Source organism: Mastomys coucha, unplaced genomic scaffold (assembly GCF_008632895.1).
Source record: "Mastomys coucha isolate ucsf_1 unplaced genomic scaffold, UCSF_Mcou_1 pScaffold3, whole genome shotgun sequence".
Lineage (NCBI taxonomy): Eukaryota > Metazoa > Chordata > Mammalia > Rodentia > Muridae > Mastomys > Mastomys coucha.
Genome location: NW_022196909.1, coordinates 71,898,126 through 71,909,818, shown reverse-complemented (window position 1 = coordinate 71,909,818; position 11,693 = coordinate 71,898,126). Strand labels below are relative to the sequence as shown.

The 11,693-nt window shown below is 47.5% G+C and overlaps 1 protein-coding gene across 6 annotated transcripts in view; it reads left to right on the top strand.

The window, feature by feature from the left end:
• Positions 1–11,693, top strand: part of Acsbg2 (acyl-CoA synthetase bubblegum family member 2) — a 36,421-nt gene that overhangs the window by 11,698 nt on the left and 13,030 nt on the right. For 4 of the 6 annotated variants that reach the window (XR_004112447.1, XM_031348189.1, XM_031348184.1 and 1 more), the window contains 6 exons: positions 200–288; positions 1,802–1,922; positions 3,631–3,714; positions 6,926–7,057; positions 7,143–7,292; positions 10,013–10,189. Coding sequence is in view for 5 of the 6 variants with exons in the window: in XM_031348189.1 (XP_031204049.1) it covers positions 200–288; positions 1,802–1,922; positions 3,631–3,714; positions 6,926–7,057; positions 7,143–7,292; positions 10,013–10,189 (753 nt within the window). In the remaining variant the exon portion in view is untranslated. The remainder of the gene's footprint in view (positions 1–199; positions 289–1,801; positions 1,923–3,630; positions 3,715–6,925; positions 7,058–7,142; positions 7,293–10,012; positions 10,190–11,693) is intronic. The other 2 variants (XM_031348187.1, XM_031348188.1) reach the window with 2 other exon arrangements.

The window sequence follows — 11,693 nt, the reverse complement described above, 5'->3', positions numbered from 1 at the left end:
CTTCAGGCTGGATAGTGGCTCGCTACACTCCAACTTCAGGCTGGATAGTGGCTCACTACACTCCAACTTCAGGCTGGATAGTGGCTCCCCTCAGTGAAGCTGCTTCTCCGTTTTTCTCACCTCCTAAGGATTAGATCTTGAATAGAAGTGAACATGCCCAAAAACTGATGCATCTTTCTTGTGGTTTTGTTCCTTCCAGCTGGGCCTGCAGCGTTTCCACGGTGTCGGCATCCTGGGCTTTAACTCCGTCGAGTGGGTCACTGCTGCTCTGGGCACTATCTTGGCTGGGTATGTCCCACACTTTGGTTCAACGTGTTGACAGACCACTGCCACCAGCTGCTCAGCACAAAGCCTGACTCAGAAGCCAGGGCAGAGAGTTAACACCCTCTCCACCCTTGGCCTCATCTTTTAAAAATAATTTCTTAAAATTTGTGAATTTGTGCACATGTATGGGTGTACATGTACGTGTATACATGCATGTATATATGCATGTGAGTGCAGAGGTCCACAGAGGCCAGAAAGGGGTAGGGGGATCAGATCCCCTGGAACTGGAGTTACAGGTCATTGTTAGGTATATGGGTGCTGGGAACTGAACTGGGGTTCCCTGAAAGAGTGGTCAGTGCTCTAACCACCGAGCCTTCCCCAGCCTGGGCCTAGTTCTCACAGCTGGAGACCTTCAATGGGGGTGGGGGGAAGCTGAGGATTTGAGGCTCTGTGCAAGAGTGATTCTTATTAAACCTCACAGCCAGCAGGGTGGCTAGATTGTGGGTTAAAGGCCTTAGGGTGCCAGTGCAAAGACCCACATAAAACGCTAGTTGTTGTGGCTTAAATACGACATAAATCCAACGTAACTCAAACACCAGGTCAATCCAGATGACAAGAATTTATTGTAATCAAGACACTACTGATCGATTAGGCTCCAAACAGACGTGAGAGCTGAACTAGGACTCTGAAGGGATATTGTACAGCATATTTAAAGGTGAAACCATTAAGCAAGGGGAGCAGGGTGGGCTGTAGCATTGTCCAGGGGGAGCAGAGTGGGCTGTAGGATTGTCTAGGGGGAGCAGGGTGGGCTGTAGCATTGTCCAATCATCTTTTGACATAAAGGGTTGAGAGTGGGAGTTTCCATCAACCAGAATAGGAGTAGGTTCCTGGGCCTAGGAACATGAACTCAGTTTGACCCTGCCAGCAAGATGAGAAGTTGTTCTTGAGATGCTTGAACCCAGACAACTGTTTCCTTAAGCTGTTCAGTTATTGGGAAGTCTCCAACTTCCCTAGGGCTTGGGACCTTGAATTTAGTTTTTCCCTATGATTAAATGGAGTCTGAAGAAGTGGTAGTACTTAGAATAAGTTTCTTTTGCTTATTCTCAACACTAGCACTGGCTGGGGAGATGGTGGCTCAGCACACGAAGGCACTTATCAAAAACCTGATGACCTCAGTTCCATGCCCTGGGTCCACAGGATGGCAGGAGGGACCCACTGGCTCCTCTGCTGGTCTCCATGTGCTCACTGTGGCAAGAGCCACCACATCCACACAAATACATGTAATTTTTAAAAAGAATTCTGTTTAGAGCACTGGCTCCTCTTGCAAAGGACCCAGGTTCAATTACCAGAACTGTCATGGCAGCTCACAACCATCTCTAACTCCAGCTCCAGGGATCCAAGCGTTGTAAAGATGCATAGATACATGCAGACAAAGTACCCACATACCTAAAAAAATTTTTTAAATCTTTTAAAAAAGGAATCAATTCTTACAAAAGCACATAGTCCATGTGAAAGTGAGTGAGTCTTATGTCCCCAGGGGCCTCTGTGTTGGTATTTACGTCACCAATTCGGCCGAGGCCTGCCAGTACGTCATCAAGCAGGCCAACGTGGATGTCTTAATAGTGGAGAATGACCAACAGCTGCAGAAAATCCTGTCGGTGAGTGCCTGGCTGCTCTCTGAGGCTTCCATAAAAGCCCCCCAGAAAACCTTGCTTTTGAGGAAGAAGCAAGGGAAGTCAGGGGCATTTGATTCCCAGGCCTGTCAGCTGGGCTCACTTCCCAACCTCTGTATGCGACCTGCATTCACTGGAGGTCAACACAATGAGGCACCAGTAAAGTACCCACATACCTAAAAAAAAATTTAAAAACCTTTTTAAAAAAGGAATCAATTCTTACAAAAGCACATAGTCCATGTGAAAGTGAGCAAATCTTGTGTTCCCAGGGGCCAGCACTGGGGAGGTGGGTAGGTATCCAGGGCCCACTGGCCAGCCAACCCTGCCGCACTGCAAGCAGCAGGCCAGTAGAGGCCCAGTATTCCAACACAGCACAGAGATGGCTAAGGAGCTTCAGATGAGGCTGGCCTTGACTCTGTAAGCATTTACACAAATGTGCACAGCCACATGCCTTTGGTCTCTGCACTTGGCAGACTGAACCAGGAGGATTTGCTACAAGTTCGAGGCAAGCCTGGGCTACAGAGAAAGTCCCAGAGTAGCCTTAGCTACATCATGATGTCTCAAAAAAAAGAAGAAGAAGAAGAAGAAGAAGAAGAAGAAGAAGAAGAAGAAGAAGAAGAAGAAGAAGAGACTGCCTCTGCTGTGAAGCTGCTGTGCCCTGTGCACGTGCCTCCTCTCGGCCCTCTTCAGCCATGTTGCCACTCTGCTGGGTTCTGTACTTATGACACTCCCACTTGCTTTACAGTGAAATTTTTCCCTTTTGTTTGTTTTTGTGTGTGTAATGAAACCTGACTTCTCTTCCTGTTCTTGTAGCATTTATTTTCATTTTCCTGTTTTATGGATGTTCCAGAAACGACTTCTATTTTTCACATGTGCACAGATGCCCAGCATTCGCCTAGGTCTGGCAGGATGATCAGGACGGAGGGTCTTTGGGAGGAGAACTCAGCTAAGCCAGACGTTGTTCAGCTCAAGCTTGGTCATCAGGGGCTGGGAGGATGGCAGGGGCAGGATCCATGGCCAGATAGACATGCACAGACAAAAACATTTTTTAAAAACTGGGTTCATCTTGTCAGACTTGGATCAAAAGGTACCTAGCTAGCATCACTAGGGACATACCTGTACACCCATGGTCTAGTTGTGGATCATGTGTCCCCAGTGAATTTCTTCTGATGACTGAAGGCTATGGCCATGTGCTGCAGCTCCCTTTGACTCCTAGATGCCAATCATAAGCTGCTTTTGTTTTAAAACTGGGTCTTATGGAACCCAGGCTGGTCTCCAGCTCACTGCGTAACTGAGGATGACCTTAAAGTCCTGGTCCTTCTGCCTTGATTTCCTGAGAACTCAGAACATGTACTAGTTGATGTGGGGCTGGGTAAGACCCCAGGCCTTTGTGAATGCCCAGCTTGTGTTCTACTCACTGAGCACAGCCCTAACCTTTATTTTTACAAATTATTTTCTTTTAAATTAATTTATTTGCGTATGGACGGTGTGTATGGTGTGTATGTGTGCAGAGTAGAGGAAAGCTTTGTGGGCATTTCTCACCGACCATGGGCTCTCCCAGGGATTGAACTCCAGCCATCAGACTTGCAGGCAAGGTGCCTTTATGAGAAGGGATCTGAACTTGGTGCCTCAGGCAGTGGTGTGCTGTGGACCCTGTGCCCTAGTACCCTGAGCCCACAGGGAATTCTTTCAGATTCCACCAGACAAGATGGAGACCGTGAAAGCCATTGTGCAGTTCAGGCTGCCCTTGATGGAAAACAACACAAACCTGTACTCTGTGAGTGTGGGAAGGGTGTGCCTGTGGGGGCGGGATCTGTGGAAGGGACGGGATCTGTGGGGGGCAGGGCATGTGGGCCGGAAGGATTCTGTGGGAGTGGCAGGGCATGTAGGCAGGGCCTGCAGAAGAGAAGAGGAATTGAGTCAGCCTGAGATCGTAGGTGGGGCTACACAGGTGTGTGGGCAGGGGGCCACTCTAGGGAAGGAAATGGGCAGGGCTACAGAAGCGACGTTGCAAGTGATTAGTGGCAGGTGCTTCCTGGTGCTTGGGGTGATCCCTTAGCCCCAAACCAGTAGAAGAAGGCAGGAAGTCATTATTTTGTGTGTGTCAGAGAATGAAAGTAGTTGAAAAGCAATCCCAAATTGAAAACTAAATGGATTAATCCATGTTATTTGAAACCTTATTTCTAACTGCCAAGGGGAAGGCTGCATATATGTATTTGCATGTTTTTTCTTTTTGATATAGGCCCATGTTCTATATCATATTTATTTGTAACTTAGTATATCATTTTCTCTTTATTTTTACTAATCTTAATGCAATTACTTATGTTAGGAGTGTATATATATGTAAGGGCCTGTGGGGAGGTCAGACAGGTTGCCTCTCCTCTACCATGTGGTTCCTGGGGAGCAAACTCAGGTCATCCATCAGGCTTGAGCTGGCTCCTCAGTGCTATAACCTAATAGTTTTAACCAAGACAGCTAACAGTTATCTTTTAAAACAAAATACCAATTGCCATACCTCTAATCCCACCCACCACTTGGCAGCTAGAGTCAGGAGGGTCACTGTGAGGTCAAGACCAACTTGATTTACATTGAGAGTTCCAGGACAAGTCCCGCATGATGGCACATGCCTTTAGTCCCAGCACTCAGGAGACAGAGGCAGCCCGGCAGATCTGGTCTACATAGTGAGTTCCAGCACAGCCAGTGAAACATAGAAACATAGAAAGACAAACAACCAAATATGAAATAAAAATATTATTTTCAGAGATAACACTTAAGATCTAATTTCCCCACAATTTCTGAATGTATAACTCATTATTTTAAATTTTAATATTTAACTTAATATCCAAGTCATTAATAGGTTTGTCTGTCATAGTGATGCAAATTTAGGCCAGATCCAAGCAGATTAAAAGCAGATAAATAGTAGGTTTAATTGGCACAAATCTTGGGTGGGTTCACCAGCCCCATAGACTGGCTGAGGCGGGGACGCTTTACAGTTCTCAGGCAAAGGCTGATGACATCTCAGCCAGGAGCTGGTCTAAGGGAAAGATCTTTAATATAAATGTAGCAGTGAATTAATTGCTAGCTATATGCTACCTTATGCTATTCTCCAATAACCACACATAAAAACATCGATTTATTTAAAACTGTACCTCAATGGCTGAGCATTCAGACGATCTATCTTTACTTTCTGTGCTAAGGTGGCGACCTCCCATCCCTATCTCAGGATTCTTGCATATTATTGTTGATCTGGCTCTTTGGGCTTCAGGTGTGTCTCTGTTGTCTCTCTCCATACCTCTTCCTTGTCCAAATCCCCCATCCTCCTTGCTGATCTGAATCTCCCACTCTCTTTCCTCTGGCTGGCAGATCTTCCATTCTATTCTCTATTCTGCCCAGCCATTGAGTGAGCAGCATTTATTGACAGGGCTGAGAATAAATGGTAAGAATTGTTCACACAAACTTGTGACTGGAGATTCTTAACATAAGCATTACAAAGCTGTGTCCAGATTGAAACAAGACATGAGGGCGGAGAAATCATCATTTGAATAACACAAGGTTAAACTTTACACAGTGTACAGAAACATTACGCTTACAAGCTGGGGCTGTGCCTGAGCATGGTCAGAGGCTGGGCTCCTGGGCAGGCACTTGAATGGCCTGCGGTGTTAAAACAGCTAGTTACAACGGCTGCAGAAATGCAGACCTGAGCTTTTGGCGCCCTCCCTTTGTTCAGAGCTTTTCAGTGAAGATGGGTTGAGAGAAAGAGGGCAGACTGGGTTTGCCAGCTTGTGCAGGGGCTCCAACCATACAGTCACAATGTATTATAATTTTATTTTGGGCTATTTTTAGCTACATGTATTAAGATTTCTAAAGGTTTCCTGTAGCTACTGGGTCTTTCAGGCACCAAATCACAAGCACAGGTCATTTGAGGTCTTGTGTCACTACAGCAACAGTATCATAAGTCTTGATCACTTTAAAATTCATCTTTGAGGAAAGGCTGGGACACAGGCCTGCCGTCATAACTACTAGGAAGGTTGAAACAGGCAGGTTGTGAGTTTAAGGACAGCACGAGCAACTACTAAGACCCTCTATTAAAATAAACAGGCCTGGACATGTGGCTTACAAATAGAGCTACTGCCTAGCACCCCCAGTGAGGGGCTGGGGTGTGGCTGGTGGGGTGTGGCCGGCTGGTGTCTTCTTGCCTGGTGTGTGATTCTTGTTTTAGCCTTTAGTGATGTGTTTCAGGGGAAGAGAAAGCAAAAACTTCTTTAGAGGTATCCTGACCACATTCTTCAGTCTTGAGACTTGAGTTTGGGGCCCAGGGCTCTTGGAAGGGGTAGTCCTAGAGCAGTAGCTCTGGCCTCCAACAGCAAGTCAGTGTATAGGTTGTGCCATCATCCCTGTGGATGATGGTGCCTCTTTGTGGGGACACTGACAGGCAGTGATTCTGTTACATGCCATGGCATCTACCTACTCTACAGTGGATTTGAGACCCTATAAAATTTCAGTGGAGATAGGTACAGACAGGTACCTCAGGCTAGTCTTGATTTCGTAGCCCAGGCTGGCCTAAAACTTGACAGTGTCCTGCTTCAGCCTTCTGTGTGCTGGGATTTAGTCTTGCCAGTGTTGGGACTCAGTTTAGGAATGGAACCCTCTTGTTAGTCCCAGTGCCTCAGTCTTCTCAGCTGCCCCGTTGGAACCTAAATGATGCCATTGCTTTCACACAACAAAAGCCCAACCCAAATGTCTTGAGCAAGGAAGGTCATTTGTCAGTCTCTTTAACTACAGCTCAGAATGTGGGCTTCATGCAGGGCTGGAACCAGGAGCTCGTATCCTCTGGGCTTTTTGTTACTAATCTGCTGGCTCTTCAGGCTCCTCTCACCCCCACTCATGATCCTGTGACCACATCTGTAGTGACAAGTATAGGCAATAGGAAATTTTCATTTGCTGCTAACTTCTTCATCTTCACCTTGACTGAACTCATACGCCCCAAGTCCTGTCTCAGCACACAGGCCCATCAGTGCACAGGCAGAAGTCAGAAGCTGGCCAGGGTGGGACAGGGCATTTCTGAGAGCTCTCCCAGCCCTTGGACCCTCTGCCAACCTCCGCTGGCAACCTGCCTTGGGGTGAGCCCACTGGAGTCGGGGTGAGTGAGGCTAGAGTCTGAGCATGAGCCAGGTCCCTACCCTCCACCCATCTTCCCATCCACAGTGGCATGACTTCATGGAGCTAGGTAACGCCATTCCAAATATGCAGCTGGATCGGATCATCCTGAGCCAGAAGGCCAACCAGTGTGCGATCATCATCTATACCTCTGGGACCACAGGAACCCCCAAAGGCGTGATGCTGAGCCATGACAACGTAAGCTGGGGCCCTCTGGAACAGCTCTTACTTGGGCTCCTTCTGATCCCCAAAACAGGCTAAAGGAGGCGTATATAAGATCTATGTGGGTCTTTCCCCTCGAAGAACCAGACAGTTGGTAGAGCTGGGAGCTTGGGTACAGATCTGGACCCAGAGCAAAGCTGGGCAAGGACAAGAAAACTGGCAATGCCATGCATCAGTTTCCCTGTCTGTGAAATGGGAATTGGGCTCATGGTTTCTATCTAGTGTGTTTGTGTGAATGTGTTTATATGTGTGTGTGTGTATGTGTGTGTGTGTTTGTATGTCTAAGCCAGAGACAACCTTGGCTGTGAGGTGTCTATCTAGGGTTCTTTGAGATAGGGTCTCTCAATGGCCTGGACCTCTGTAATCAGGGCAGGCAGGCAGGCTGGCTGCCCTCTTGGACCACCTCTCCACTCCTGGGATTATTGAGGCACACCACCACAAGAACTTTGAGAACTGGCTCTCAGGTACTGTGCAGAGCAAGCACTTTACCCAAGACATTTCACCTGCCTGGTTGGTTCATTTTGTTTTGATTCATTTGTTTGTTTTGAAACAGGTTGTCACATAGCCCACACTGGCCTCAAACTTGTGGTATAGCTGAGGATGACCTTAAACTCCTGATCCCTCTGCCTCAGCTTCCTGAGTGTTAGGATGACAGCTTGCTTGTGAGAACACATGTGTGCAGGTGTCTGGAGTCTTTCTTGATTGACCCCATCTTCTATATGGACCCAGGATCATGGTTCAGCTTGTTCTGGGGGTAGTCCTTTATCTCTCCCTACCAAGAGTCTAGGACTGCCAGTGACTGCACATGCACTGTGCTGAATAGTTTTATGTTAACTTGACACTAGCTAGAGTCATATGAGATGAGAGAGCCTCCATTCAGAAAATGCCTTCATAAAATCAGCTGCAGGCAAGCCTATGGGGTATTTTCTTAATTAATGATTGATGGGGGAGGGCCCAGCCCACTGTGGCTCGTGCCATCTCTGGACTGGTGGCTGAGCAGGCTGAGCAAGCCAGTAAGCAGCACCCTCCATGGCCTCTTCACCGGCTCCTGCCTCCAGGTTCCTGCCCTATTTGAATTTCTGTCCTGGCTTCCTTTGGTGATGAACAGTAATGTGGAAGTGTAAGCCAAACAAATGCTTTCTACCCAGCTTGCTTTGGTCATGGTGTCTCATCACAACAGTAGAAACCCTGAGATACCCACACAGCGTATGAGGCTCTGGAGATCTGAGCTCCATTCTTCACACTTGTGACTCACCCCAAGGCAGGATGGCAGCTGAGCCATCTCTCAGACCCTGCAGGTTGACATTCTAGATTAACCATCACAAAGAGAGATCCCTAGCCTTGTGGCTGGGCCTATACCTTTGGAATTGTGTTGGTATTCATGTGAAGGGTGTCTTCCTCAATCACTCTCTGTCTACCTTCTGTTTGAGGACAGGATCTCTTGCTGAACCTGATGCTCACCTGTGTGATCAGGCTGGTCAGCCACTAAGTCCCAGGAGCCTCCTATATCCACTAGTGTGATAACACTTGCCAAAAGGTTGAGCAAGTGTTGGGAGGTGGCCTTATTGCAAACACAAGGACCTGAGTTCAATCCCAACACCCACAGAAAAATCCAGGCATGGTGATATATGGTTTCTAACCCCAGCTCTGGGGAAGCAGAGACCTGAAGACCCTGGGGCTCACTGGCCAACAGCCTAGTCAAATTGCTTAGCCCCGGTTCTATTGAGAGACCTTGTATCAAAAACAAAGTCAGAGGGGGCTGGAGAAAATGGTACATTGGTTAGGCGTGCCCATTTCTCAGTCTCGAGGACTGGAGTTTAGATCCCAATACCCATAAAACAAAATGAGCACTACACATACACCTTTGACACCCTAGCTCCAAGTGGAGCAGAGACAAAAGGTTCCCGAGGCTTGCTGGTTTTTTTTCTTTGTAGCCTGGCTGCAACATGAGCTGGGTTTGAGAAAAGACCCTGCCCCCAAAAGGGCAAGAAAATGCATGTGTGTGTGTGTGTGAGAGAGAGAGAGAGAGACAGAGAGAGAGAGAGACAGACAGACAGACAGACAGAGTGTGAGAGAGAGACATACAGAGACAGAGACACAGACAGACAGACAGACAGACAGACAGACAGACAGACAGACAGCAGGTGCCTCAGAGGCTAGAAGAAGTGATTACCGTGAACTGGAGTTAATGGTGTCTCTGAGCTGTGCTGTTAGGTGCTGGGAACTGGACAGGTCCTCTGCAGTAGCAGCAAGTGTTTTTACCCTCAGTAAGTAAAATTTCAAAACAATAAGATAACAGTTGGGTGGGTGGGGTATACACCCTCAGAGAAACAGGAGGAGAGAGTGGGATAGGGGTTTTTTGGGGGGGAATTGGGAAAGGGGATAACATTTGAAATGTAAATAAATAAAATTTCCAATAAAAAAAAAGATAACAGTTGAAGAAGACAACTAACTGATCTCTATCTCAGGCCTCTTCATATGTACACACACATGTGCACACATAAGTGCATACATGTGCATGCACACACACGAGTGCACACGTTCATGCATGCACATCTAAGTATGCACATGTGCACTGTTCAAACATAAATATACATATGCACACATAAGTACATACCCGTGTGTGCATGTATACACGTGTGCACAGTGGTCCTCAGGAAAAGGCACAGAAGCTCTGGATTACCCTTGTTTTCTAGATCACATGGATGGCAGGGGCAATGGCTCGAGAGATTGAGATAAGCCGCATCTCGGGGAAGCAGGATGTAATAGTCAGCTACCTACCGCTCAGCCACATTGCAGCCCAGATCACAGACATCTGGGTCCCTATCAAGATGGGGGCACTCACTTTCTTCGCTCAACCAGATGCACTCAGGGTAAGGCTGGTCCTCACCCAGCATCCAGTGGCCTTTCGGGGAGTGGGCAGGCCCACACTCTAAGAATCTTAGTTTCATCTTTCCTTGCAGTGCAGTTGTGTAGACTATTCTGAACAAGTCTAGCAAGAGGCCAAAGTAGCACTAAAAGTGTATGTTTTTCATTATTTCTTGCACTTATTTATTCATTAGGCATATGTGCCATGGCTTGCACATGATAGTCAGAGGGCATGCTCTTCCACGCTATGATCCTGGCGACAAACTCAGGTCATGAGGCTTAGTGACAAGTGCCTTTACCTAATGAGCCACCTTGTGAATTCCTCCCTTTAAAAAACTTGTGTGTGCTTGTTCAAGTCCATGCATGCATGTGTGTGTTTATGTATGTGGGGAGCCATTTTGTATGGGGTATGTATATGAGGTATTATAGCGTATATGTGTGTTTGGGGTGTGTGGGGGGTATGTAAAGTGTGGGGGTGTATATGTGTGTGTATGGAGTGTGGAGGTGTGTGTGTGTGTGGTATGTGTATGCATGTATCGGGGGGTGTATGAAGATGTGGGTATGGGTATGTGTGTAGGGTGTGGGGGGGTGTGTATATGTGTATATGGTGTGTGTGTATGGAGTGTGTGTATGTGTATAGGGTGTGCTATGGGGTGTGTGCATGTGTGTGCTCACATGTATGAGGTGTGTGTGAGTGCTCACATGCTTATGTGTATAAAGCTCCTGAGGGAGCTCTGATTGTGTTTGCCAAGATCTGACCTGCATAGCAGGAAGGTATTGGGGCTCTTTGCCATAGAAGTGTTAACAGCTAGATCTCAGGAGACCTTAGGCAATGCTGTGGAGAACTTCAGACAAGACCTGAGCTTTGTTTGCCTTTCTGAAGGTCACAGAGATCTCCCAGGCCCCGCCCCTAAGTGCTGGGGTACCACATTTCTCCCCACTTCCCAGTCCAAGGATCTGAGCAGCACAGAGCTCATACATTGATATGATTTCTCCTGTATTCATGTCTAATGTTTCAGAATATGTAACATTACCATTTTTTGATTTGTCGTATGTTATTTTCCTGTGTGTTAAATAAGCATCTGGCTCCTTCACTCTCTCCACCCTCTCCTCCTTCTCTGTCTTCTGAAGATAAACTTTGCTCTATAACCACAGCCAAGGGCTAACCAGACAACCCCAGTCCAGGGCTAACCAGACAGCCCCAGCCCAGAGCTAACCGGACAACCCCAGCCCAGAGCTAACCAGACAACCCCAGTCCAGGGCTAACCAGACAACCCCAGCCCAGAGCTAACCAGACAGCCCCAGCCCAGAGCTAACCAGACAACCCCAGCCCAGAGCTAACCAGACAACCCCAGTCCAGGGCTAACCAGACAACCCCAGGCCAGAGCTAACCAGACAACCCCAGGCCAGAGCTAACCAGACAACTGAAGGAAACCGGCCCGCAGTTTCACTTCATACTGTGGGTGATTCACGAACTGGGGAAGTCGAGTTTCTGTGGAAATAAGCGGG